This window comes from Leptosomus discolor, chromosome 2 (assembly GCF_034619465.1).
Source record: "Leptosomus discolor isolate bLepDis1 chromosome 2, bLepDis1.hap2, whole genome shotgun sequence".
NCBI lineage: Eukaryota > Metazoa > Chordata > Aves > Leptosomiformes > Leptosomidae > Leptosomus > Leptosomus discolor.
The window spans coordinates 58,069,595-58,095,230 of record NC_141392.1 but is presented as its reverse complement, the minus strand read 5'-3'; the positions used below and the strand labels follow the sequence as shown (position 1 = coordinate 58,095,230).

Here is a 25,636-nt window from a genome sequence, read left to right as displayed (position 1 = left end):
CAATACCTACAACCGAGTATGCTGTCTTCCTCAGAAGATTCAACAGCGTATAAAAAAAGATAATCTCACTTCTTGCCTTCTGAAGGTGTTTCACACTGGATTTTTTTAAATAACATGCACATATTTAGCAAAAGCTAAGAGAATAATATAATTGCTCCTTCAAAAACATATAATTTCATTGTACACAACCGAAGATGTTAGCCTAATGTTACTAAGCAGAGCACTTCTCTGTATTTCATTTATTTACCAAGAGCTCACTTGAACAATCTAAAAACATGACTGCAGGAAGACTTTATAACATCTACTGAATACTTTTTCTTTAAAATTGACCTGTTTTGTTTGTGGATTTGTTTTGGTTTTTTTTTGAAATCTCACATATCATCACAATGGCTCTGCATCATCTCAATAACTGCTCTAGACAATTAAATGCTGTTATTGAAATGGTAAGAGTAGAAGCAGGATTACCAAGTTAAATACATGATAAAACATTTTAGTATCATTTAATTGTTTAATTTACAGAACCATTTACTATCATTTATTACTTGTTTATGTTCAGTACAAGTTTTTAGCATTTTCATTATACTGCAACCCATAGACTTTAATTTACATAGAATTCTCACACTTAAGAAAGCCAGTGAATTTCACTCTTCTGTCATCAAATTGCTCTCTTCAAATTACACAAAATCCCAATATGGATTTCATTATCTGAAAATGTATCTGCATTGTCAGCAGAGGAGTGTAGATAAGAAAAGCAAAAGTTCAAGTGGTCCTGCTCTGGCAGCGGGGTTGGACTAGATGATCTTTCAAGGTCCTTTCCAACTCCTAACAGTCTGTGATTCTGTGCAATTCATGGCTTTTTAGTTCTATCTTATCCTCTTTTTCATCTCTCCAGCTTTCACTGAATTTCTATTTGTTTTAATGCTTAACACTAATGGCATTCTTCTTTCCTTCAACATTTTTCAGTGCTGTTTCCTGCTGCTCCATTGCTGTTTGGCAATTAGTTTTACTTTGTGGCAAGAACAGTCTTTAATTAGTGTACTAATGATAAAGCTTAAGAACAATTTGTATCGAAACAACATCAAAAATAAAATCTATGAACAATGCCTATTAAAAGGTACGTTAGGAATTTATAATATGAAATAAAATTTAAAACAACTGTATTGATCCAAAGGCACACATATCTTATACTGGGGGGGTGGGAGGTGGAAATTGCAGCTTTGTATTTATTCATTGTTCTCAGACAATATCAGTGTTTCCTTTCTAAACCGAGGAAAAAGCCCTGTCTTTCAGATCAGATTGAAGAGTCAAGTTGGCATAATTCTTATTTCATACGACAGTCAGCAAATGAAAGGCACACACAAATCAAGCCTTCTGTTGCATTCCTGAAAATTCCATCACTATCACATTTGATCATAACTTGGAAATTGTCCACAGAACAAGGGAGATGGAAAGTTCTGCAGCAAGTTCTTTAAGCTATTCAGTTATTTTGACACAAATGAGAAATCGAAAGGAAGTCAAAAGAAGTTAGCCAATTTCTTACCTTTATAGCCTTGATTGCTGCCTTGGTGATCTGTGTCATTTTAGCTTTAGAAATAGGTGGCTTATAATCATTTAGCGAGTACAACTGCCAAAAAAATAAAGGTATCAGAAATATATTCTGTAGTTTTAAGCGGTATAAAAATAAATTATTTTTCCACCAGAAAAAGACTTCTAATTTTCACTGGATTTTAAGCATGTATTACACCAGAAAAGGCATCCTCATTTAAGGAAAAATAAAATAGCCCAATAAAATATATCGCAAGATCCAAAGTGTCTAAAAGATAACGAGTTTTTCTTTGCAATGGTCACTATATACCTAGTCTTATCAGTGCTAAGTAGAGCAGACACCTGCAGATGAAGCTACAAAGGAAATACATACAATTTGCAAATACGGCAGCTCTCGTTAAGGTTTTCTTTCTAGGGTAAAAAAAAAATAATATATTTGACTGCCTTTATGGAAGCATAACAGATGCTTAACAAAATACTTACTATATTCATCATCATATGCCTGCTGAATATTTTCTTTTTAAATTTACATTAAAGAAAAAAAATCCAGCCCAGCGAGAAAAAATCATGTAGCAATTTTGCTACTTAAAACAGCAGATTTGGAAAAAGTATAGACTTCCTTCATTCACTGCCTTAACTGAGAAATAACATATCAGAAGTATTACAAATGCTGAGCTCTCAAATTTAACACAGCTTTGTAACTTCATTAATATCTAACCACTAAAATAGCCACAGTACACAAGTAGCAGAGTTTTGCCACAATTACTGCATCCTGGGAGAAAATAACTCTATTCTTTTTACCTGTACATACATCTCCTAGCAGAAGCAATCCAGCACAACAGATATTTATCAGAAGTTGGCTACATAGTGAGAACTGTACATTAACTTCATAGCTATGACTGATAAGCGGTAGTTGAAAACAACTCCTTCCTTCATACTGAGTCAGGACTCCATCATCCAAGGCTACTCGCTGTGAAAACCTCTGATTATTCACAATATATGGCTTTGAACAAAATGCTGCTCTTTCTCCTTTAACTCTAGGTGTTAACAGACAAGGGACTGTCTAGTATTTGCTGCTTTCATACATAAAAAGACCAGATACAAAATGCTAAACCAGTTTTAAGGATATTCTTGATTTAACTTACATTGTATTTTTGTTTACAACATACATCTTTAGAAGCACATTGGGTCAAAAATAGAGTCCTGATAATGGGAATGACCATCCATAGACAATTTTTTATTTCCCTCCTAAAGAAGAACTGGGAGTTTTTCCATAAAATGGTCATTGAAACAGAAACAAAGCTAAAAGATCCCTCTCCTCTCCTACTGCACACCTTGAGCAATGCAATATATAGAAGTAGATTAATATCCTAAAGTTATTAACAGTATCAGAGAATCATAGAATGGTTCGGATTGGAAGGGACTTTAAAGACCACCAAGTTCCGACCCCTCGCCACGGGCAGTGACACCTCCCACCAGACCAGGTTGCTCAAAGCCCCATCCAGCCTGGCCTTGAACACTGCCAGGGAGGGGGCAGCCACAGCTTCTCTGGGCAACCTGTGCCAGTGTCTCACCACCCTCAGGGTGAAGAACTTCTTCCTTGTATCTAGTCTAAACCTGCCCTCTCCCAGCTTCCAAACATTACCCTTCGTCCTATCGCTGCAGGCCCTTGTAAAAAGTCCTTCCCCACCTTTCCTGCAGGCCCCCTTCAGGTTACTGGAAGGCCACTATAAGGTGCCCCCAGAGCCTTCTCTTTTCCAGGCTGAACAAGCCCAGGTATCTTTAACTTCCTAAGATTCACTCAACTTTCAGCAAACCACTAGCTCGGAAAATGTAAGTCAGAATTGTTTATATTTAACAAAGTAAAATGCAACAGTAAACAGGATCACACAGTGGAAAGGACTAGACAATCTTAAACACGGGTCATGCTCCCAGTGTCACTTATAATAATTCACTGCTCCGAAGCTAACATGTAGATATTCTTCAGTCGTATTTGCATTTCCAAGAGACAAGAATTTCTTTTCCCTGCAAGTATGAGATGCTTTTTTCTATCCTTTCCTGTCAAAACCAGTTTTAACTAAAACTTTGCATAGCTGTCAAAAGACAAACTGAAAAAAAAATGGTTTGTCCAAGCATAAGTATCAGTCTTCTCAGCTTGAAAGGATTTCCATTAAAACAGTGAAATTATAACCAGTTCACAGCTAGACATCCACTTTTACAACAGCTGTTACTACTCAGTAATGCTAATTCCTGTTGCAAAATATTCTGAATTACTTACATGCTTCTTATACAACAAAAAGCAACACGCTTCTAGAATTTAAACACATAAATGCTCTTCACCACCACCAGGGAAAGGGAGAAAAGAGGCAGAAAAACATGAGTCTCCTGCATGTTTCTACTCTGCTTCATACTCATAGCTCAGTGCTCAACTTGCAGTTACTTGCAGGTGATTTACCAGACTGTTACCAGACGGGGTCATTCATCCTGGCTACTGGCTTGGCCAGATGACGTGCAACCACAGCTAAACTACCTCTGGGGCCACTACAGTGACAAACATTTTGCTCTGCAGTGCTTTAGCAGAGTCAGTTTGGGTATTCCTGGTCAGCACTCTCAGAGCCCAAAATACTAGTAAAAGCACTTCACAGGTATGTGAGCAAATGTGAAATCAGCCTAGATTCAAGAAGCCACCTTGCCAATCTGAAAACAGTCCCAGAAAAGGCAGAAGCAGTAGCTTCTTCACCTATCACATATACAGCAACTGCCAAAACCCAACAGGATAACACAGGTTGTTGCTAGCATCCCATTACTTTATTCCAGGTAGCAGAAAGCCACATTTAGCATTAAGTTTAAGAACAGATAATTCATGTTAGAAAAAGAAAAAATTAACCAAAAGAAACAGCAAAAGGAAGAATATACTGCTGCAAAGACAGGCTTTTTGGACAATGGATACCCTGTTCCAGGCTTTAACAGCCTTTTAAAGGAAAACATAACTGACAAATTTAGTACCTGGAAGAAGCCAAGGGGAAAAAAAAAAAAATTATTCTGAATTATTTTTCCTTAATTGTCTTTAAGACACTTTTAATTTCCTATAAATGCATTTTGTTTTGAAAAGTACATTCCCTTGGAAAACTGGTGATTCAGGTCTGTCAGTGTATGGCAGAAGCCCAAAGCAGCAACATTTGCACTATGGACAAAGTGAAGGCTCAGTGTGAAATATCTACTTGCAATTTTGCAGCATTTAATGCAACACTTGCTCTTTGCTTTTGAAAAAAATATTAAGTCTTGCTTACAAAATTAAGATATGTATGATTTCTTAAAATTTCTTAACTCAACCCTTAAGAATTAAACAGAATTTAACTACATAAAACATAGACATCCCCAGCACAGTTTAATACAAACAAAAGAGGGACAAAAAACCCCCCCACTTTTCTGAATACAGATATCCTACTATGCACAAGCACCTTCCTGAATACCTACTCAAAGCACACATGTTTTTCACTCTATCTTCAGCAAATTCATACATTACGTTTACTAACAGTCAACCAGGAATCCCTCTGCACTTGAAATCACAAAACGGTTTGGGTCAGAAGGGACCTTTAAAGATCACCTTGTTCCAACCCCCCTGCCATGGGCATCTTTCACCAGATCGGGTTGCTCAAAGCCCCATCCAACCTGACCTGGAACAATTCCAGGGAGGGGCAGCCACAACTTCTCCGGGCAACCTGTTCAGTGTCTCACCACCCTCATCGTAAAGAATTTCTTCTTTACATCTAATCTAAACCTGCTCCCTTTTAGTTTAAGACTGTTACCCCTTGTGCTGTCACTACAGGCCCTGGTAAAAAGTTTCCCTCCATCTTTCTTATAAGCCCCCTTTATGTATTGGAAGGCTGCTATAAGGTCTCCCTGAAGCCTTCTCTTCCCCAAGCTGAACAACCCCAACTCTCTCAGCCTGTCCTCATAGAGACAGGCTACAAGCCTCTGACCATTTTCAAGGCCCTCCTCTGGACCCACTCCAACAGGCTCATGTCTTTCTCGTGCTGGGGACCTCAGAATTAGATGTGGTATCCCCGTGGGGTCTCACAACAGCAGAATACAGGGAAAGAATCATCTCCCTCAACCTGCTGGCCACGTTTCCTTTCATGCAGCCCAAGATACAAGTGGCTTTTTGGACTGCAAGCAGACATTGCCAGCTCACGTCCGATTTTTCATCTACCAACACCCTCAAATCCTCCTCCACAGGGCCGCTCTCAATCCATTCATGCCCCCTAGCCTGTACTGATACTGGTGATTGCCCTGACCCAGGTGCTGGAGGACCTTGCACTCAGCCTTGTTAAATTTCATGCAGTTCATGTGCACCCTCTCCTCAAGCCTACCAAGGTCCCTCTGGATGGCATCGCTTCCCTCAAGCATATGAACTGCACTCAGCTTCGTGTCATCTGCAAACTTGTTGAGGGCGCACTCAAGCCCACTGTCTATGTCATTAATAAAGATATTAAATAGTATCGATTGCAATATCGACCCCTGAGGGACACCAGTTGTTACTTATCTCCATTTGGATATTGGCCCATTAACTGCAATTCTTTGGATGCTGCCATCCAGCCAACTCCTCATCCATCCAAGTCCATCCATCAGACCCATTTGCTCTAACACTAGGCTAGCTAGAGAAGCTAGACTTGATTGCCTCTCTAGTAATGAAAACTTCAGTTTATCATCTAGCATAGATGATTTTAAAAACAGTAGACATTCAAGGAAATCAGACAGTCTTCAAATCTAGTTAAAGCAAAATAACTGCAATTTATTCATGATTATAAAATACGAAAATCAACAAATAAAAAAATAGATATATTATTTTTTCAAAACCTTTTGTTAAAAGTTTTTCTAACAAAAAAAAAAAAACCCAAAACCCACAAACGTTTTAAAACTTGTGCTTATAACCTAGCTCTTTTTTTCCTGTACGCCCTTTTGTACAAATGCTTAGCCAAAACAGTTTGCTATAATTATTTCCTGATCAAGCTTCTGTAAGGCATTCCTGCTCATTGGCAGAAGGTAACTGCTTGCCCTTACATAAAAGAAGCCATTAAACAAAGTAGGAAAAAATGGCAGCATGGCTAAATAGTGAAGTCAGGGAAACTATCTGAAGTAAAATGGTATATTGAAGAAAATCAGAGGTGGTATCCAAAAGGGGAGGGGAAAAAAGTGACCATATCTCTAACAGGTAATATACATGTAAAAAATAGAGCAATCAGGTTTGAGAAACAAACAGGAAAAAGCATAAAAATAAGCCCTTTTCAGAAAAGAAAAGAGACAGCAGATCCATTAGAGTGCTCCTCCAGGGCCATGAGACAATCAGCACATAAAGAAGGACTCAGAAAATAGAGCCCCACAGAAAAAGAACTCTCCCCTTCTCTTTTTAGATCTACACACTGAGGAAAAACGGTGAAGACTTCCCATACCAGAATCCTCTCGAGTGTCTTTATAAGAAGGTAAAGATCAAGCTCGCAATGTGAAAAATAATGACGTGCTAGAACAAACCTCAAGAATTAAAGACCTACTAGCTGTGATTCATGAATTCTCACTTGAAACAGTCTCAATTTTGCAGCTCTAAGAGACAGGAAAAACAACAGAAGTTTCTGACAAGCGTTCAAGGGAAGAATTAGGAAACAACAGATCAGTTAGGTTCAACATTTGTACCAGAAAAATTTGTATAAATTATTCAAAAGCAAAGAATTAGTGGGTGCACAGATAATTTCATGTAGCTATTGTAAGGAAAAGCCACATCTCAGCCTATTGCCCTTCCCTAAGACTCAGTGAATACACTGAGAAATCACTGATACAGTCCACCTGGACTACCAAAAGACATTTACCAAAGATGTCTCACAAACGGCTCCAAAAAAACTAAGCTCTCCTAAAGAGGCCCTTGCATGACAAACAACCTGACCAACTACTCCTTAAAGACAGCCAGCAAGCAATTTGAACAGTCATTTTGTTTATAGTAGAGGGAAGTCCCAATAGAGTCCCACTTATGCTGGGGACTATGCCTGTGCCATCACACATATTCCAGACAGGACAAAGTCAGACTATCAAAAACTGCAGAGGAATATCAGAGATGCTAACGAGTAATAAAAAGGCAGACAAACTAAGCATGAGCATACATGAAGGAGCGGACACTGGCTTTGAAGCTGACTATTACCATTCAGGAGCAGGATCTGCTGATACAGGAGACATTTCTTTGAAAGCATCAACTCAACAGTAAAGCAGAAAAATCTCAGTAGTAAATGCTGCAGACAGACTTTTAGAACCACAACATTATTTAGACAACTGTGCTAACCTACAGGGCACTCTCAATTTCTCAACACTTCTGGAATTTCTGCCCTCCCCTCTAATCTCCAAGGTTGGCATGAAATCATCAGGGATAATGAAAACTATGGAGAGACTTCTATGTGAAGAACAAAGGTGGCTAGGACTCTTCACTCTGCAAACAGGATTACTAAAGGGGTGGCAGATGTCAGTACAATCTCAGTAGTGGAGATGAACTGGGAAGGATGGGACTGGAGGAGTGCACCAGATGAGAAGAGCAGGGAACAAGTGAGAACCAGGCTGGTGAATTTGGCTCCAGACTGTCAGACATGGTTTTCCACAGCCTGGGAGGGCAGCTCTGGTGTGCCTTGGAGGGACCTGACTCACTCCTGAACTGTTATCACCAACTTGCTAAGTCTGTGCCCAGATACCACAATGAAACACACCCGCTCTTTTAAATAACTGTATAAATACAGTTAGCTATCTGTATGCTAGTTTAAAAAGCAGTTCTCAGTTTATAAGAACTTATTCAATTGAAGTTTGAGCTGTATCACATCAGGCAGCTGCTTTTTTTCCACAAAAGAAATACAGATCATTTAAGAGGGTCAAAAATGAAACACTGTAATCTTCAAATAGCAGACAAAACCAGAAGTTTCAGAGGTTTTGAAGCATGCTAGTCACATTCACAACACAGCCTGGAAGAAGAAAGCAAAGGAGCAGATACACAAACCATTATGCAAACCTTAAAAAACACGCTTTACAGATGAGCTACCATATGATTCCCTGAATCATCAAGAAAATCTGCTTAGTTCCAAATCAGTAGCCATTTACCTGCTTTTCTGGATAAATGTCAACTCATACAAAACACTTGCCCCAAAATGATCAGTATTTCTTTAAGTGTCTGATCACCATTGATAGGTCTGACCATCAATAAAAGCTGTCTTCTCTAGCTATTTTCATAAGTTCACAGTTGGAAGGACTCGCATAGTGTAAGTATTTGCATCATTTCTCATGTGAAAAAATCAGTAAGCACAGTAACTTGCTGCTGAAATCTGAGGCACTGCTGTAGTAAGCACGACAGTTTGGAGTCTCTTTTTAAAATATTCTCTAAGAGAATAAAAAATTCTCTTCAAACACTGCACATCTATCACCAGTTGATGACATACATACATACCAAAATCCAATTCAAAAACCACCTCACATGTTGTTGGATCAATTTATTTTTCCTATTCATTTAGTAATTGATTTTGTACCAGAAACTAAAAATATGCTAATCTAAACAAAACCAATATTCCCTCTTCCAGCTATCCTAATACCTAAGGGGGAGAAACAGTCTCCTGATATTTGCCTGGAAAAACGCACTGCTGCAAAGAGCTGTGTGTTCACCCAAGGGTCATTCTGACACAGACTCTCTTGAGCAAAGCCACCACAAAACAAACATAACATTTGGGAGAATGCTGCTTCTGTAAGATCAACTGACTTGAATAAACTGAAAGGTTAAACCCTGATAAAAAAACTATAAAAATCCATTACGAAACTATACAAAGCTTTCTTTTGTACTGTCCATTCTTGAACTACGGCACATCACTCACAAAACTAAAGGTGAGACACTCCCTCTCAAAAAGTAGATGGCATTATCACACATAAAATTAACTGAATGACAGAAAGAAACTTCATTTCTGATGCTAAGGAAAACAAAATTAGTGACTTCTGAAGAACACAAGCGTTAAGAAGGAACAAAGACTAAACTTCTACAGAATTTGATGTGGGGTGAGGGGAAGTCAAACACTCAGAGACAAGTCACGAGGAGTCTGACTGTACTGGTAAGAGAAACCATTTCCAAAATGCTACCTCAGTGGTTTTTTTTTAAAAAAAAAAAAAAAAAAAGTGTTAAACAACCAAGTCAGAAAGAACATTAAATGCAGGCTTCCCATATGACCTTTTGGGAATAATTTTATTTTCCTCTGTGAGAAAAAGCATAGCAAAAGTAAAGAGAATACTTTCAAGTTACTGTAAAAAGCACCAGTGATTTTTCAACTCAGGGCACTTAACAATAGTATACATTTGATTGCAATGTCAATGCAAATTTAATGTTCTACCAGTTGATTCTGGAAAACTCTGGACAAGACTCTGAACTCCCTATCTCAGGTGTTCTAGATGATTGAACACGCTCAGCTCCAAACACACTGCAAACAATGCTGGAAGCCACAAAATATGAATGAACATGAATCTTCCCAACCCATTACAGCTACAGAAAACACCAGATCAATTTGCAGTGAATTTGAGGGGACACGAGTTTTTTTACCACTTTATGAACATCACCATTTCAATAGTTAGGTGGGGGACAATCAATAAACCTTTGATAGAAGTATGCATGTTTGATTAAAGACTGAATATAAATCACAGGAAATCCTTAAAGGGAAGGCTTGAATCTGAATGGTACTTCAGGGACACAAAGTCCACAGAGATAAACTTATCATGAAATCCTAATGTGTCTCAATGAAAGCAATTCCCAGGGTAACGACCTTGCGAAGTAAGAATCAGATGCTGGCCAAACGGCCATGTGAGCACTAACAGCTTATTAGACAGATAGCACTAAAGTCTTCAAGATGATCAAAGTAACAGGTAGTTTTAAGAGTGGATTTTGTTCTGTTTTATAAGACTATCTCTAAACCTGTTGTTTAACCTATTGTTACTGAGTTGTAACAATAAATTTTGCTGTTTTATAAGTTCTTATCCTAACACAACTGTGTAGAAACATAAGAAACACACAGATGGTCAAACCTCCATCATGTCTCCAAAACTATCAGTAATTCTTTCCCCTTGTCTCTTTAACCGGGTGCATAACAGCTAACCAATTCACCTTGAAATCACGCCTCAAAAACCTTCCTTATTCAACTGTGCTTCACTCCTCCTCTTCACTCCTCATTGGCCTTGCGTCACACTGAAACATTCAGTAGCATGACTTACCACCATAGGAAGGTGAAAAACCCCAGCTTGGTAGCTTATATTGTTAATCAAGTCTATTGCTTAACAGGAATGTCAGTTGGAAAACTCTCAGTGGAGGACTTGAGACACAGAGATTCAGGTGTGCTGGTGAGATCCTGACTCATGCCCATTCCATGGTGAGAGGAAGACCCTCTCACCATACAGGTATCAAATATTCCAGGCTCCTTTTCCAGTTCCTCCAGAATTTTTTACTACATGTAAATCTTTAGCATACCCAACATCTTCTGGCAAAGGCAGATAGTTTAATCAAAAGCTGTGCAAAGAAACTCCCTTTTTCTTGATTTGAACCAGTGACATTGTTTTCACCTAGCTTCTGCATCAGAAAAAAATGTTATTTACCCCTTCTGTATCACCAGTACTATAGACCACTACCTCATCATCTTCCAGTCATCTTTGTTCTAGCCCAAAAAAGAGTATTTAGCAATTTCTCCATGGACGTGTTCCATTCCTTTGACTATTCTTCCTGCCCTTCTTTGTACATGCAGTTCTGCCAACACGGTCCTGCGAGGTGCAACCTAGACTGCACGTGGCATAAGATAAAGATGTAATGACACTATAAATGAGTTTCTCTTTCTTTCCTAATTTCCAGGACTCTGATTGCTATTTTGACTACTGAACTTTGAACAGGCATTTTCATTTCAGTTTCAAGATCTTATTAATTTCCAAATGACATAATTTCAGTGCCCATCTCCATGTACATAAAGCAAGGGTTGCCTTTTTCATACTATCCCCCCAGCCTGCATTACCACATTGAACTTGAGGAAATTGCAGCGTGCCATCTAACAGTCAGTACAACGTCCTTTTGCAATCATGGCTGGCCCTTCGGTATCAACATCCTGAATAACTTAACACTGTCAACAAACATTTTTGCCTCATTATTCTACCCCTTTTCCACAGCATTTATGCATACATCGAAATGTACGGAATCCTAGCACAAACCCACATAACATTGCATTGTGAAAAAGGACAATTTATTTCTATGCATGAACTTTTCCCCCATCTCCCCTTTTATCAGTCATCTATCAATGTAAGGATGTACTTTCCACAGCAATTCAACTTCTTTTCAAACTTTTGGGGATGGATCTTTCTCAACTACTTTTTTTGGAAATCCAAGCAACATCACCTGGTTCCTTCCCATCCACATGCTTGCTAATTGTCTCAAAGAACTCTCAGACATACATGACCTATTATTTTCTTTCATAAAAGTCACACAAATTCTTCCTCATTTTATGATATTCACTTGTGTATTGTTTCAAACAAAATCAAATTGTGCTACTTCTCATCACTTCCAATCGAGATATCTTTTCTGTTCTATTATTTGTTTTTTAAAAAAAATACTTGAGACTCAGTTTTTAATATATCCTAAAACATGCATTTCTTCCATGCTACCCTCTCCATTGCAGTAAACCAGTATTATCTGGAAATAGATTGGAAACTGTCCTCACAGGGATTTTGTATGAATTTGTTGGATAATGGAAAAAGTGTCATTTCCTCATGCACCTCCTTCAGAAGTAACAGGTTCCAAATGCAGCAAGTTACATAGATTTACTACATAAATGCACATTTAAGTATCATATCCAAGAAAGGACCAGACTTGCAAATAAAGCCAATTACAGTCACAACTTTTTATTTTCCTCTATCTGACATGTCATGATTTGTGCAGCAAAAAGCAAAGACAATAGGTAAAAGGCAATATTCCAGCGTACATAAAAGTTAAGCTTAACAGCACTATTTATACTCCCTTTCCCCAACATAATTTTAAATAAACTAAGTCCTAATTCCAAACTTTGGGGGAAAAAAACATGGGCTTGCTCAAAGATTTAATGAGCTATATAAATTATCCTTTGGGGATAGGGGAAAGGCAAAAGGTCAGGTTAGTGCTATAGATAAAACATTGAATTTCTGCTCTGTATTTTTTCTTTAACTCTGTTAAGAAAAATGGTCTTCAGGAGAAGGATTACTGTAACTCGGAATTCATCAGTGTATTTCAAATTTTGATTGTTCAGAAAGGCAAACAAAATTTTTATCATTACAACTGTAATTCATAAAGTGCTTTAAAAGTTAATTCTACTGTAAATATCTGTAACAAGTTAATTCTATGGTAAATTGTAATTTACACGCAATATACTGCAGAACGCTAAAATAGGTGAATAAGTGAAGACCAGGCAGCATGCACATGAACTATATCCTCTGTGGATGGTCAGTCACGGAAAGCAGTGGCATATTACGCCTCTACAAAGCCCAGCGCTTTCACCATTCAGTCAACAGGCAAGAGAGACAGACAGCTGTTTCCCTACCAAAATTTTGAATAAAAATTAGAAGAAAGAACTAACTTTATTAAAACACAGCTTCGTAAGTAAACACAGAATCACAGAGTGTTAGGGGTTGGAAGGGACCTCTGAAGATCATCCAGTCCAACCCCCCTGCCAGAGCAGGACCACTTACAGCAGATCACACAGGACTGCATCCAGGTGGGTTTTGAATGTCTTCGGAGAAGGAGACTCCACAACCTCTCTGGACAGCCTGTTCCAGTGCTCTGTCACCCTCACAGTGAAAAAGTTTTTCTTACGTAAATATATCCTTTGTTGTACCTCTGGCCACATCTTACAAAGGCAAGAGAACAGTGACTAGGAATTCATTTTTCCTAGAAGACCAATTTTGCCAGTAGAAGGCTTGAAAGCTATAAACACCTCTGGTCCTACGTGATCCAAAGAAACAGATATTCATATAGATGAGTATCTGTTACAGTGTTACAGCAACTAATGGAATAAACATTTTGATACTAATACTTCAGGACTCAGACCAATCTCTTAAGTATGAGATTATGACCAGAAGCTGTGTCAGGGATATCAATTCTACTGAAATATTTGTACAATTTTTTCTGGCTGCTACCAGGACACAACACTAACCAGACATCGTATATAATAATAAATGTCTGCAATTTCGATGCTCAAAAGACAAAATAAACACTTAGAAGTCAAGCCTAATACATATGACCTTAAAAAATTAGGTTAATTTCTTCCACATTTCAATAGCATTAAAATAATTCAAATCCAATCCTATATACAGAAATAGTCACTGAATTGCTTACCAAGTATTTATATCACCACACTGCAAAGAACAAGAGTATTGTCAGTTATTGCTCAAAAAGAGGACAGAATCAACAACTTTCTATTATGTTGCATTTTACACACTCTCCTGAAACATAATCTCTAGAAAAAGTTACTGAAGTTACATGAGCCTATCCCTCAGTGAACACGTTTTTTCCTTGACGCTGACTAGGATCTACCAGCAAGAACTGTAATTTAAACCCCACCAGTACCTTGCTGCTCTCTGCACTGCACAGAAATGTTAAAATATACACCAAAGATGTGCAAGTAGGATGACCAGAATGGCAGATGCTCCATTGCAGATGCTCCATCCCTGGCAGTGTTCAAGGCCAGGTTGGGTGGAGCCTTGAGCAACCTGGTCTAGTGGGAGGTATCCCTGCCATGGCAGGGGGGTTGGAACTGAATCATCTTTGAGGTCCCTTCCAACCCAACCCATTCTGTGATTCTGTACAAGATATTTCCGTTTAGAAGGGAAATAACAAAAGGTTCTTTTCTTCCAGTAATCATCCAAGAAAATAGGAGTTGCCAAAATCCAACATTAAAAGCACAGAACAAGAGAGGGTTGCAACTCAAGAGCAACTACCTTAATACAATTGTTTTCAAACACTTAAAGTGCATGATGTGGTTTAAATCAACGAACATAAAATAATAGTCAACATGACTGATATCCCAGCGTGCATCTTCCTTTTACTGTTGCACTTAACTGATTTATATTAATATAAAAGCAACCAAGAAGACTCACATGAAAAGCTTACGGTCTACATGTCATTGTCACTTATGTTTACATTTAAAGGACAGCTGAATACTCATCCTAACTGAGTGTATAAACAATTAAGTGAAATAAGATGCAAAGGTACTACCGCAGTCTCTCCAGCCCATCAAATTTCAGCGCATGAAGAACTCAGGTGTTACCATCACTGCCTTTGCTCAGTCCTTCTCCTACCCCTTTCATTTTGAAGAAGCACAATTATGACTTTCAAATTTACTGAATCCGAACAATTTGAGATGGAATAACAAAATTCCATTTTAGTTTTCATATATTTGAGCCAAAAGGCATACTACAGCCTATTTACAATTTCCTATAACCCTCTTCATTACTACTTTCAAAGAAAGCTTCTAAGTTCTGTTGGTACAGCCTGCTTTGTACAAATAAACTATGAACCTAAAACTGGAATTTAAAGAAACCACCTGGATTCAACTCTAGTCTCTCAAATAACAGATGTTCAGAATAGCCTCTAGAACATACTTCAATTGCTCCTAACTCTTTACAAGCCATAAAATACAATTCCCCTTTTTCTCTTCGTCCTAACTTAGGATGTTTACCGCATGGGAACAAAAAGCTTAGAAAAACCTAAATGGACCTCATAAAATAGCTAGGCGAGACTGAGCATTTTACCAATGCCCAAACTCCCAACAACAGAAAGGAAAGATTGATCAAAAAGTCCAGATGATCTTTGAAAGCATATCACACAAGTAAACAAGGAATATAACAGGGGTATTTCACTTTCTGCAATTTTCTCATAGTTCCTGTCATATGGCTAATTTCCATCATTAACACTTCATCATGATTTTATAGCTAATTCTACATCACCAACAGGAAAATCAATCAGCTTCAGGCATAACGTCAGCCTCTGCAGATTTCCAGAGGTGAGCTTGTGGGCTGCCCACACTGGAGAATCATAGAAGGGTTTGAGTTGGAAGGGACCTTAAAGATCATCCAGTTCCATTCCCTCACCATGGGCAGGGACACCTCCCACTAGACCAGGTTGCTCAAAGCCCCATCCAACCTGGCCTTGAACACTGCCAGGGAGGGGGCAGCCACAGCTTCTCTGGGCAATCTGTGCCAGTGTCTCACCACCCTCAGGGTGAAGAATTTCTCTCTAATATCTGATCTAAATCTCCCCTCCTTCAGTTTGAACCCGTTACCCCTCGTCCTTTCACCACACTCTCTGACCAAGAGTCCCTCCCCACCTTTCCTGCAGGCCCCCTTAAGTACTAGAAGGCCACTATAAGGTCTCACCAGAGCCTTCTCTTTTCCAGGCTGAACAACCCCAACTCTCTCAGTCTGTCCTCACAAGGGAGTGCTCCAGCCCCCTGATCACCTTTGTGTCTCTCCTCTGGACCAGCTTGAGGAGATCCATGTCTTTCTTATGATGGGGGCCCCACAGTTGGACGCAACACTGCAGGAGGGGTCTCATGAGAGCAGAGTAGAGGGGGAGAATCACCTCCCTCGACCTGCTGACCAGAAGCGCCCTTTGTTCTTGTTGCAACACACTGGTTTGGGTAAAGTGTGGCACAGTATGGAGTCAAATGCTTTTAGAGAATTCTAAATACAATCACACCTCTACAATTGTGAGATGTGAAATATAGGGACAGATCTCAAACATTATGAAAATCAAAGACTCACACATTTTCTCTGCCAACTGTTTTTAGGGCTCACAACAAAAGCTGTCCTGTTGTATTGATTTCAAAATGTTTTCTCCTTAGATATGGTTTTAAATCCCCTACTTTCACAATGAAATTCATAATTCAAAATCTTTTTTAAATCGTGGTTTATAGTGGGTTGGATTTCTCCAACCAATATACTTGTTATATAAATGTTCTTCCTTTCCTGTTAAGTGTTCCACTTTTCCGAAAATTAAGAAGCACTGGCCACTACTGCCTCTTTGGAACCGAACGATGAAGATCAACATGTGATTTAGAGCAGATTCAGAGAATAACCTACTCCTTTGCACATGAACCAGCTTTGTTTTGTTATATCTGGTATTCTGAAAAACTTTGGTCTGATCAGATCTTTCCATAGGCTTCCAACAACCTGGTTAATACATTCCAAACTCTTTGGACTTAACTCTGGAAAATCCAAAGGCATTTATAGGTATGATTATTTCTCTTTTAAAAACTGCAATCACATCAGTATCAAAATATTAGAATTCTGTTTTTATCTATTGTACTAATTTCTAAATTATCCTTCAAGAGAGCTCCATAAAGCCATGCCACGAGGCCAAGATTTTTAAACCAACAGTTTTATAGTGAGCAGCAATTTACAGTTTTTTATACTTCTTTCAAGAAAAAAACAAGCTATAGGATAATAGGGATGGAAAGCAAAGAATGGACATATTTAATTATACTTCAGTTTTAAAGTAACTAACAAATACCAAAAACAGAAAACTGAAAAAAACAAGGAAACCCTTACCACTCAAATCGAAATGACTGAGTATTTGGAAACATTGCACCCTAGGCCAAACAACACAAGATGGATCTTCTGAAATACCATTCCCAAAAATGCATGCTATTTCAATTATAAATTCCAATTCAAACACGTAAGACAGCTGTTCACTGCCATACATAAAACACCTTGTGCAGCTGTCATCAGTCTTTATAAAAGAATATTTACTCCCATCTTTCAAAACTAATGTTATAGACAGAACCTCACAATAAACAAGCTACAGGCTACCAAAAGAGACACCTTCAATCTCTCAGCTGTCGCTACCCTACACTGTTTCACTGCTCAGCCATCATCCACCCAAACCACCATTCCTTGCTACTACTGCCTCCTCGATCTCAGCTCTGCCCCTCTGCTTTTACACATCTTCTTTTGTGCCCTCATTGTAAACAGGAACCAGAGCATTCTCTGCCAACCCTCAAAAACCATCAACACCAAACACAATAATAAAGGTTCCAAGCTTTTCCTTCCACGTATGTATTTTATTATATTGAACACATGCATTGTATTTCCGTATGTCCAAGCATCAGAAAAATGCCCCCATCAGCCACCTGCTCCTATAATCACAAAGCTAGAAGACAGCAATCCAGTAGTATTCATTTGGAACTTTAAAAAAAAAATATCTCATACAATGAAAAAACTCTACCCAGTAAAACCAGGTAAGCTCTGCAGGCAAACTCTTGAAAAAGAGAGAAAAGGAAATGCTAAATTGTTGTACATTCCATAGTTGCCATTTTTGTACAAATGGTAGCTCACTTGCCAAAAGCATAACAGCACAAAGAGCACGCTATTACAAGAAATACACATTTATGGTGGGGATAAATCTGACAGATGATCATGGTGGCAATGTACTCATTTCCTCTTACTTCCTCCAAATTTTAACAATTCCTTTTTAAATTCTATTTAAAAAAAATGTCTCCTTTTCGTCAGTACAACTGGCAAGGACAGGTGAATACAAGAACTAGTGCAGCAGTAGCTGAAGATCCTCTTTTTCTCTTCAAGACGACATGCCCTACAGTGTAGAAGAAGCTGCTGAATAAGCTTAATAAAATTACCTCGCTTACTGTTGCTGCCATCAGTGCTCCCAGAGAAATACTGCAGAAAAGTAGCTCCGAAGAAGTGAAGAAATGGAAGAAATGCACACGCAACTCATGGAAAGTTACGATACAGAACAAAGACTGATATTGTTCATGGATTTCAGAGCCAAGCTTGCTGAACTCTGGATACACAGGTGAACAGACAATTTTGGACCATTGTCCCAGGCCTCACAATGGGTTACACCAGCAGTTGCTGAGGCCAGGAACATGTTCTCTAATCAAGGCTGAAACAGTCACTCGGGATAAATTTCTTGGTGGCTGTCCGGAGGTAGAACTATGGACCGATTTTACAGACAAGAAAAAAAAACACAAAAGGGTCTCTTTCTAAGTTAAAAACAATCCTCATGAAAGTAATCCATTGTCTAGACCATATTTTAAGATCTGCTTTATCAAATACAGAAAAAAAAAAAACACATTCAGAACAAAAGAAAGAAAGTCATTTGGATTACTAGACTCCACTTTTACAACTGCCACAGGAAAACAGACTGCTGATCGCAAACTCAAATGAAGGCCTGTTAAGATAATTTCAAGTACTTTGTCAAAGATTGTAGCCCCAGGCACGGTCTTAGTGAGAGGTGAAAATAAAGGGATCTGAAGTCATGAGAGTTCAGAAGCGCACTTGTTTTAACTACAAAATGGCTCACCGCTCTCTAAATGAGTACCGAGCAGGATCAATGCTCACACTTGTAACTATCCAGTTACAACTGAAGAGCGTTAGCAGAATCCGGAGATCTACATCACCCTCCTGGGCTCATAAGGATTTCATCTAGATGACAGTTTAAGAAGAAATGTAAAGTGGATGTATCAAAAGCAGAAAAATAATCAATGTTTATCCTGATAAAATGATAAAAGAAATGAGGTCCTTAAGCAAGATATGCACAAAAAAACCCAACCCCTAACATTTTGGGCCTTTAACACAGCCTTGCATGATCATGTCTTTACAAGGCCAGAAGTCAAGATTCTGTGGCTGGCAAAAGTCTAAGGCCAGATCAGTCTTTGAAAAGGTGATATTGAAACTGTAAATATTTATTTAGCACACATGGAGACATTTAATCAGGTGAACATCAATTTAATATTTACTGTATCTTGAAAAGAAGAGGACTTACTTTCCCTCTGCCCTTTTAACAAAAAGGCAATAGTCGAGAGCCAGCAAAGTTCAGCTCTTGCTGGGATGCAACAGAGCGAAATATTTACATTTCACTGATACTGCTCTTAATGTTCCTGACAACAAAAGGGAAATTAACAAATTATTATATATCTTGCTGTATCTTAAAGGATTTCACACAGTTTACAAAGATTCAGTGTTTTTTCTCTGAGGAGTGCTATGGGATTACAAAGCAAAATTATAAAGACCTTTTTCACATCCACCCCAGAGGTTAAGAATGAGAGACGTGTCCACATGCACATGCAAATATCACTGAGTTAACTTTTTCTTCCAAAAATAAGAATAGAGGTAAAACAAAAACTTTCATCCAAGTTTTCTACCACAATCAGACCACGAAAGTGGTATAAGATAAACAAAAAACAAGAAAGCTTTAAACGTATCAGTTGCAGAATCCTTCAAAATAGCAAAGGATATGAAAGAAGGTTGCACTTTTTTTATGACTGGTGAAATATTAGTGAGAGAGAACAGGAAACAGACACAAGTTTTCTCATTTTCTCGGCAGCTAGGGAAAAAGCTCTGCAGATGTTTCAGGTGCTTTAGCCAACATGAAACATGCAGCAGAATCTACGAAAAGTATCTTGCCAGGGAGTAGTTTACATGCCCTGTCACCATTCCCCGTACGTAACTGCTAGTACTTGCACTAATCAAAGCCCTGGATCTTCATTTCAAAGAGCATTCTTTTTTCCCACTCTCCCCAGCTATTCAGCATCAATCTCTATTTAGCATCTTCATGAAGCATACCATTTAGCTTTTTTTAGTATCAACTGGCATTCTCTCATGAAAAAAGCTGCCTCGGTGACAGAATATGCCATTGAAATAAAGCAGTCTAAAACAGAATATTTGATGTACGCTTTTGTGCACCTATACTCCATATTCCAATGCTCAGTAATTAAAATGTGGGTTATTTCCAAGGGTCACGTTTCTGAAATTGTAGTCGACTAAACTGTTCCCTACTGCCACTTAAAACATACCTTCTGAAGAAACATCACGATAAAGGTGACCGACAGAGAATGAAGTGCAGAGTAGACAGACAACAGCGTTGCCAGCAAATGATCAGAGACTGTAATGCCCCTACCACTGACTAATTTCAGAAGTAGCAGTTAACCCAAAATTACCAACCATCACTGTATGTATCACTTCTTATCATCTTGCACAGCTCTCAACCATTCTGCACACCAAGAGCTCACTGTGACTCGGCTTTACGATGAGCTACGCAAGGACAACCACTTCCATTGTTAGTAACAGCTAAACCCCAGCGTAACAATGCTGTGGAAGTTTTAATTGTGACTCTCACACCCTAGAAACCATTTAGATTAACAAGAGAAAAGGCATGGGGACCAGATCACTCTTTAAACAAACTGTAATCACTACCTTAATATCACAGCACGTTATGAGCATCTTCATCTTCAAACACTAAGATGAAGCATATTCCATGTCTCCATGAGGACACCCAGTTTTCCATTCAATTCCCTTGTATATGAAAAGATCAGCACCCAATCGCACACAGAACAAAAATTACACTTTTTATACAAAACACAGTCAAACTAACATGGCATTTCTGAAAGGAATCAGAAGACACGTGACCTTCTCGTTCCTGGGCTTCAAGGGAGTTTTGCCTTATTCTTTTTTCTTTCTTTTTTTTTTTTTTTGTTTTAAATATACGATAGCCCTTTTCACAATTGCATCTCCAGTACAATAAGAGACTGTATTGCCTGACTAACATAAACCCTGTAATTTTTCCACTACATTTCAGCTCGAATTTGTAGCACTGGATGCTAACAGCTATTGTTCACTGGATTCAACAATGAAAGTTCTACAACTAGGTATGCTGTGAGATTTTTTTAAGCTATTAAACTGCCCTAAGTAGGTTTCACCATTGCTAACCTTCTAAATGGCTGTAGTTCAAAACTGCAGGTGACAGTCTCAGCAACTCATAAAGTACAAGTAATTTTCAATGATTTGACCAAAGTGTGCATAGCTTAAGCATAAGATATTCTTGTTTTGTTTTTCAATAAAGAGCATACAAAAACAAACAGTGAGGGCAGCATCACGGACAACAAGACTTAACGAAGCTCGTACATGAGGAGATGTGCGCCTGTATGTGACTAAAGATAATGAGAAACTTTAAATGAATAGAAATGCTACGTCTAATTGAACTAGATCAGTGAACTACTATTGCAGTTTTAAAAAAAATACGCATCTAAGCTGAATTTGCCCTTTAAAATTTAAACAGATGTCCTTTCAAGATTCCCATTATTCAATACTTAAAGATGCAGTTAACATGGCTAAACAAAGCATCACTTCAAATATCCAGTTTGTGTTGTACTTAAACTAATTTGTGATCTCCATTTCCCCTAAAATAAATTCCAGTCCTACATGTCTGTCTGTAAAACTATTTACATTTATTCTACAGATTCATATCTAAATAAATTAAAAAATAATTAAATGAGTTTCAGAATTAAAGCATCCGTTAGTCTCCTTTCAGACTTATCTGCACACATTCTTCATATCATAAAATGAAAACCAATTTGGAAATACACAGCTTGCCAGTGCAAAAAGCACAAGTATTGCAAGAAAACTCTGGGGAGTATAGCACCTAGAACCAACTGCAGGTACAGTACCCGAAACCAATGTGAGAATGGCTAGATTTGAAGCTGACGGCAAGACTTTAACACTGAACTGACTATGTAACAACTACTGAGTTTTAATTACTCAAGTCTGCAATTAAAACATTACCATCTGAGTGCTGGAACTATGACAGCATGCATGCTTGCCTCTAGTCCATTTCAATTCTTGACTTTGATGTTGTGCTTTTCAGAAAAAACTCAGGGCCTGAACTGAGACCTGCAGGAAAATGATTCTCCAATGGTCAGCCTTCATGATGTCAGCTACAGCAAATGATAAACTGTGTGGTATAAAATGTTGCCAATTACTTCAACGGGATACTAAGTCAGTTGTACAATATTCTGTTTTTCAGTTGAGAAGCATTTCAAATAGTAAAACATCAACCATTACATGAAAACAATACTGAGCATGTTTTATTTAGGAGTGCGATTATTTTTCATCTTTAAATTTATCTTTCCCAAGACTTTAAATGATAGGGCTAATTTTATATATACAACTAGGTACAGCACTGATAATGCTATATATCATCGCTAGACACTGACAGCTTTCCACAATAGTCAGCATTATTTCCAGTAGTCAGTGTTCAAATAAACTTGAGATATTTATTTCTAATCAAATTAATGACAAGCATACGTTAATCACTTCAATTCTGACTGTCATATAGGATAGCTATAATACAAGACATTGCTCAAGTCACACACACATTTGGAGTAAGCTATACTACCTTGACAGACAGCTGCCTTTATTTTAGCTTCACTGCAGAATCCAAACACAACTCTTTCCTTTAAAAACAAACAAAAAACCCCAACCCCAGAAGTACCCAACCTGCAGACTTAAGCGTTTAAATGTATTTGGAATGTTTCTTCTAATGTGTCATCTGGATTTCACCAGTAAGTTACATAAACTGTTGTAAAATTATTAACTGAATGCAAACTGTATAAAAGAAAGTATGGTAGAAGTTTTTGTACAATTTAGTCTATCCCATCTGCTGCTAAATTTAATTTACATCTATTTTAAGCCAAAAGTCTCTACAACAGAACTCTGATGTCATTTCTGGAGTACAACACGACCTTAAAACATCATATAAACAAAGAAAAATATTTTTAGACATAAAGTACCAATATTTTGTAAGTTAAAAAAAAAGTATTTAGGTATAGCACCAACTACAGTCTATAGACTCATACACTTCACCTACTTTAAATATTTATTAATCATTTCACAGTTCTAAATCACAAAATGTGTAAAGGCCAGTTAGATCAGAGACAACGATGGAAAGTTAAGTTAAAGTCAAGTTCTGCACTGGGTAAGAGGTGTTAAGAATGGCTAGTAACGACATTTTGGATTCCCTAAAAGTAGTAAGTCCTGTATCTTTTACTTCTAGGATCAGGGGTTTAGTCATAGCATCTTTAAAACCTTCTTATCAGTGTAGACCAACATTCAAATACAGCAACACAGGTTAAACAAAACAGAAAGAGAAGTCATAAAAAAAGTCTATTCATAGATGCTGTCTATTTATACCATAGGAGATAAATTGGTTAAAATGTCACTGCCTGATCTTCTGCATTTTCTTTTCCAACAACCTAAAGTTTACTATTCTTCAAGCATTTAAGGCATATTCTACAGCGCTCCTCTTCAGTACAGTTCTCACCTTAAGTCTCCAGAGTTAATTACTTTTACAGGACTTGTACTTGACTGCTCAGCAAGTTGGTTTTTAATATGAAAGGGAAAACTTTTGCTCACACTATAAGGTATATACAAGAAAAAGGTTCTAATCTACTCATGTTCTTCTGTTCTTGTGATTACTCTTCCATAGCACATAAGCAAATCAAACAATAAAATAGGAAAAAAGTTTCTAGTATTTATTTTTCTTCTACTAGCCACAATGTGATTTCTTCTACTTAAGAATTCAAATTGCATGAAGTACAAAACCTAGAACTGAACATCAGTTACAGCTGTTTAACTGCTCCTGAGTTATTATGAAGTCCCTGCCCATTTTTGAAAACCTATCTTACTGTGGCTTGTAGAAACAATATGGTTGCCACGTCGTTCCAGTACAAATCAAACTAACATTTTAAAAACCCAAACCAGCACTGTATCTCTTAAAATCATTAAAACCCTACTACATCCCCACTGGGGGTAGCAAAAGGGCAACCAGAATGTGCAGCAGTCTGTAGAAGTACACATTGTAGCCACAGCTGATACTTTCTACACTCAATAAAAGTAAAACTGTTTTTTCTAAGACGATGACTTCCTATAAAGCAAATATGTATTTATTTCCCTTGCTCTTACATTAACTTCAAAATATAAGCCATACAAACCCTCACAATGAAAATGAAGCAAGTGGAGTTGCCACAGTGACAATCTTGCAACAAAATAAACGTTTACTACCTGCACAAAAGAGAAGCCAGGTGCCATATCACCACCTGAGCCTGTCAGCGTGTGTTTATGGGTGCCGAAGCCCACCCTCAGCACAGCGCTGTGGTGCACGACCTGACGTAGGGACGTCTGCTTCCATCCTGACCACAGCGAGCAGACTATCCTCAAACACGGAGAGCCGAACCTCCAGGCCTTTGTATTCCCACCCCCTGATGTAAAGCGCGGCCCCACGCGGAGTTAAAGCGCGCACCGGCTGGGACGGGCGCACATGGAACAGGCGAGGCGAGGGCAGCGGGGAGGAGCGCGGACCCCGCGCCGGCCACCCCGGGAACCCGCTGCCGCCCCCGCAGCCTCCTCCGGCCGCTGCCCGAAGTTGGCCAGGCATCACCCGCCCCACCGCACCCCAGGCGCCGGAGAGGCCTCCTCCACCTCGGCCTCCTCCCGCTCCCCTCAGCCCGCCGCCAGATCCATTCTTCTCCGTTCAGCCTCCCCCAGCCTCACGGCGGAAGGAGGAATGGTGTGTGTGTGGGGGGGGGGTGTCTCCATTACCTTCTCCCCACCACCACCCCCCCGGTTCCCAGGGACGGCGACAACGGCCCGCTCCCTGCTCGAGGCGGGGGGGAACCCCCGGACCCCGAGGCCGCCTGCGGGAGCGCTCCCCCACCCCCCACGCCGCGCCGAGGCCCCCTCCGCTTCCCGCCCCCTCCCCGCGGCGAGGTGGACGCAGCGGGAGGGGGCAGGGAAGGCGCCTGGCTCCGGGGCCCCGCCCGCTCCCCGACCCCGAGGGGAAGGAGCGGGATGGGGGGCGCGAGGGGGGGGGGGGGGTGTACACACCTCGCTGTTAAAGGCTTTCACGGCCTCCATGTCGTGGCGGAGGCGGGAGCCAGGCAGCTTCTCTCCGCTGATGGCGGCCGGGCCGCGGCCGGGAGGGGGTTAGTCTCGGTCTGTGTGTGCGCCTCGCTCAGGGGCCGCCGGGCCTTCTCGCCATGGCGGGTGGCGCAGGGGGCGGGCGCGGAGGGACGCGGGCCCCGCTCGTTTCCGTCTCCTCCCGGCAGCGCGCGGCCTCCTCTCCCCGCTTCCCGCCCGGCGGCGCCGACGTCCCCTCCCCCGCTCGGCTCCGCTCGGCCGCGCCGGCAGGAGATGGAGGAACAAGGCGCAGCGGCTGCGGCGCGGGCGCCAATATGGCGGA

At 39.5% G+C, this 25,636-nt stretch overlaps 1 protein-coding gene across 1 annotated transcript in view; it reads right to left on the bottom strand.

Annotated features, from left to right (window-relative positions):
* SCAF8 (SR-related CTD associated factor 8) overlaps positions 1 to 25,311 on the bottom strand; it is a 59,462-nt gene extending 34,151 nt beyond the window's left edge. The window contains exons 1-2 of the mRNA XM_086460434.1: positions 25,282 to 25,311; positions 1,541 to 1,624 (exon numbers count right to left, since the gene is read on the bottom strand). Coding sequence (XP_086316560.1) covers positions 1,541 to 1,624; positions 25,282 to 25,311 — 114 coding nt within the window. The remainder of the gene's footprint in view (positions 1 to 1,540; positions 1,625 to 25,281) is intronic.
* Between the last annotated feature and the right edge of the window lie 325 nt (positions 25,312 to 25,636).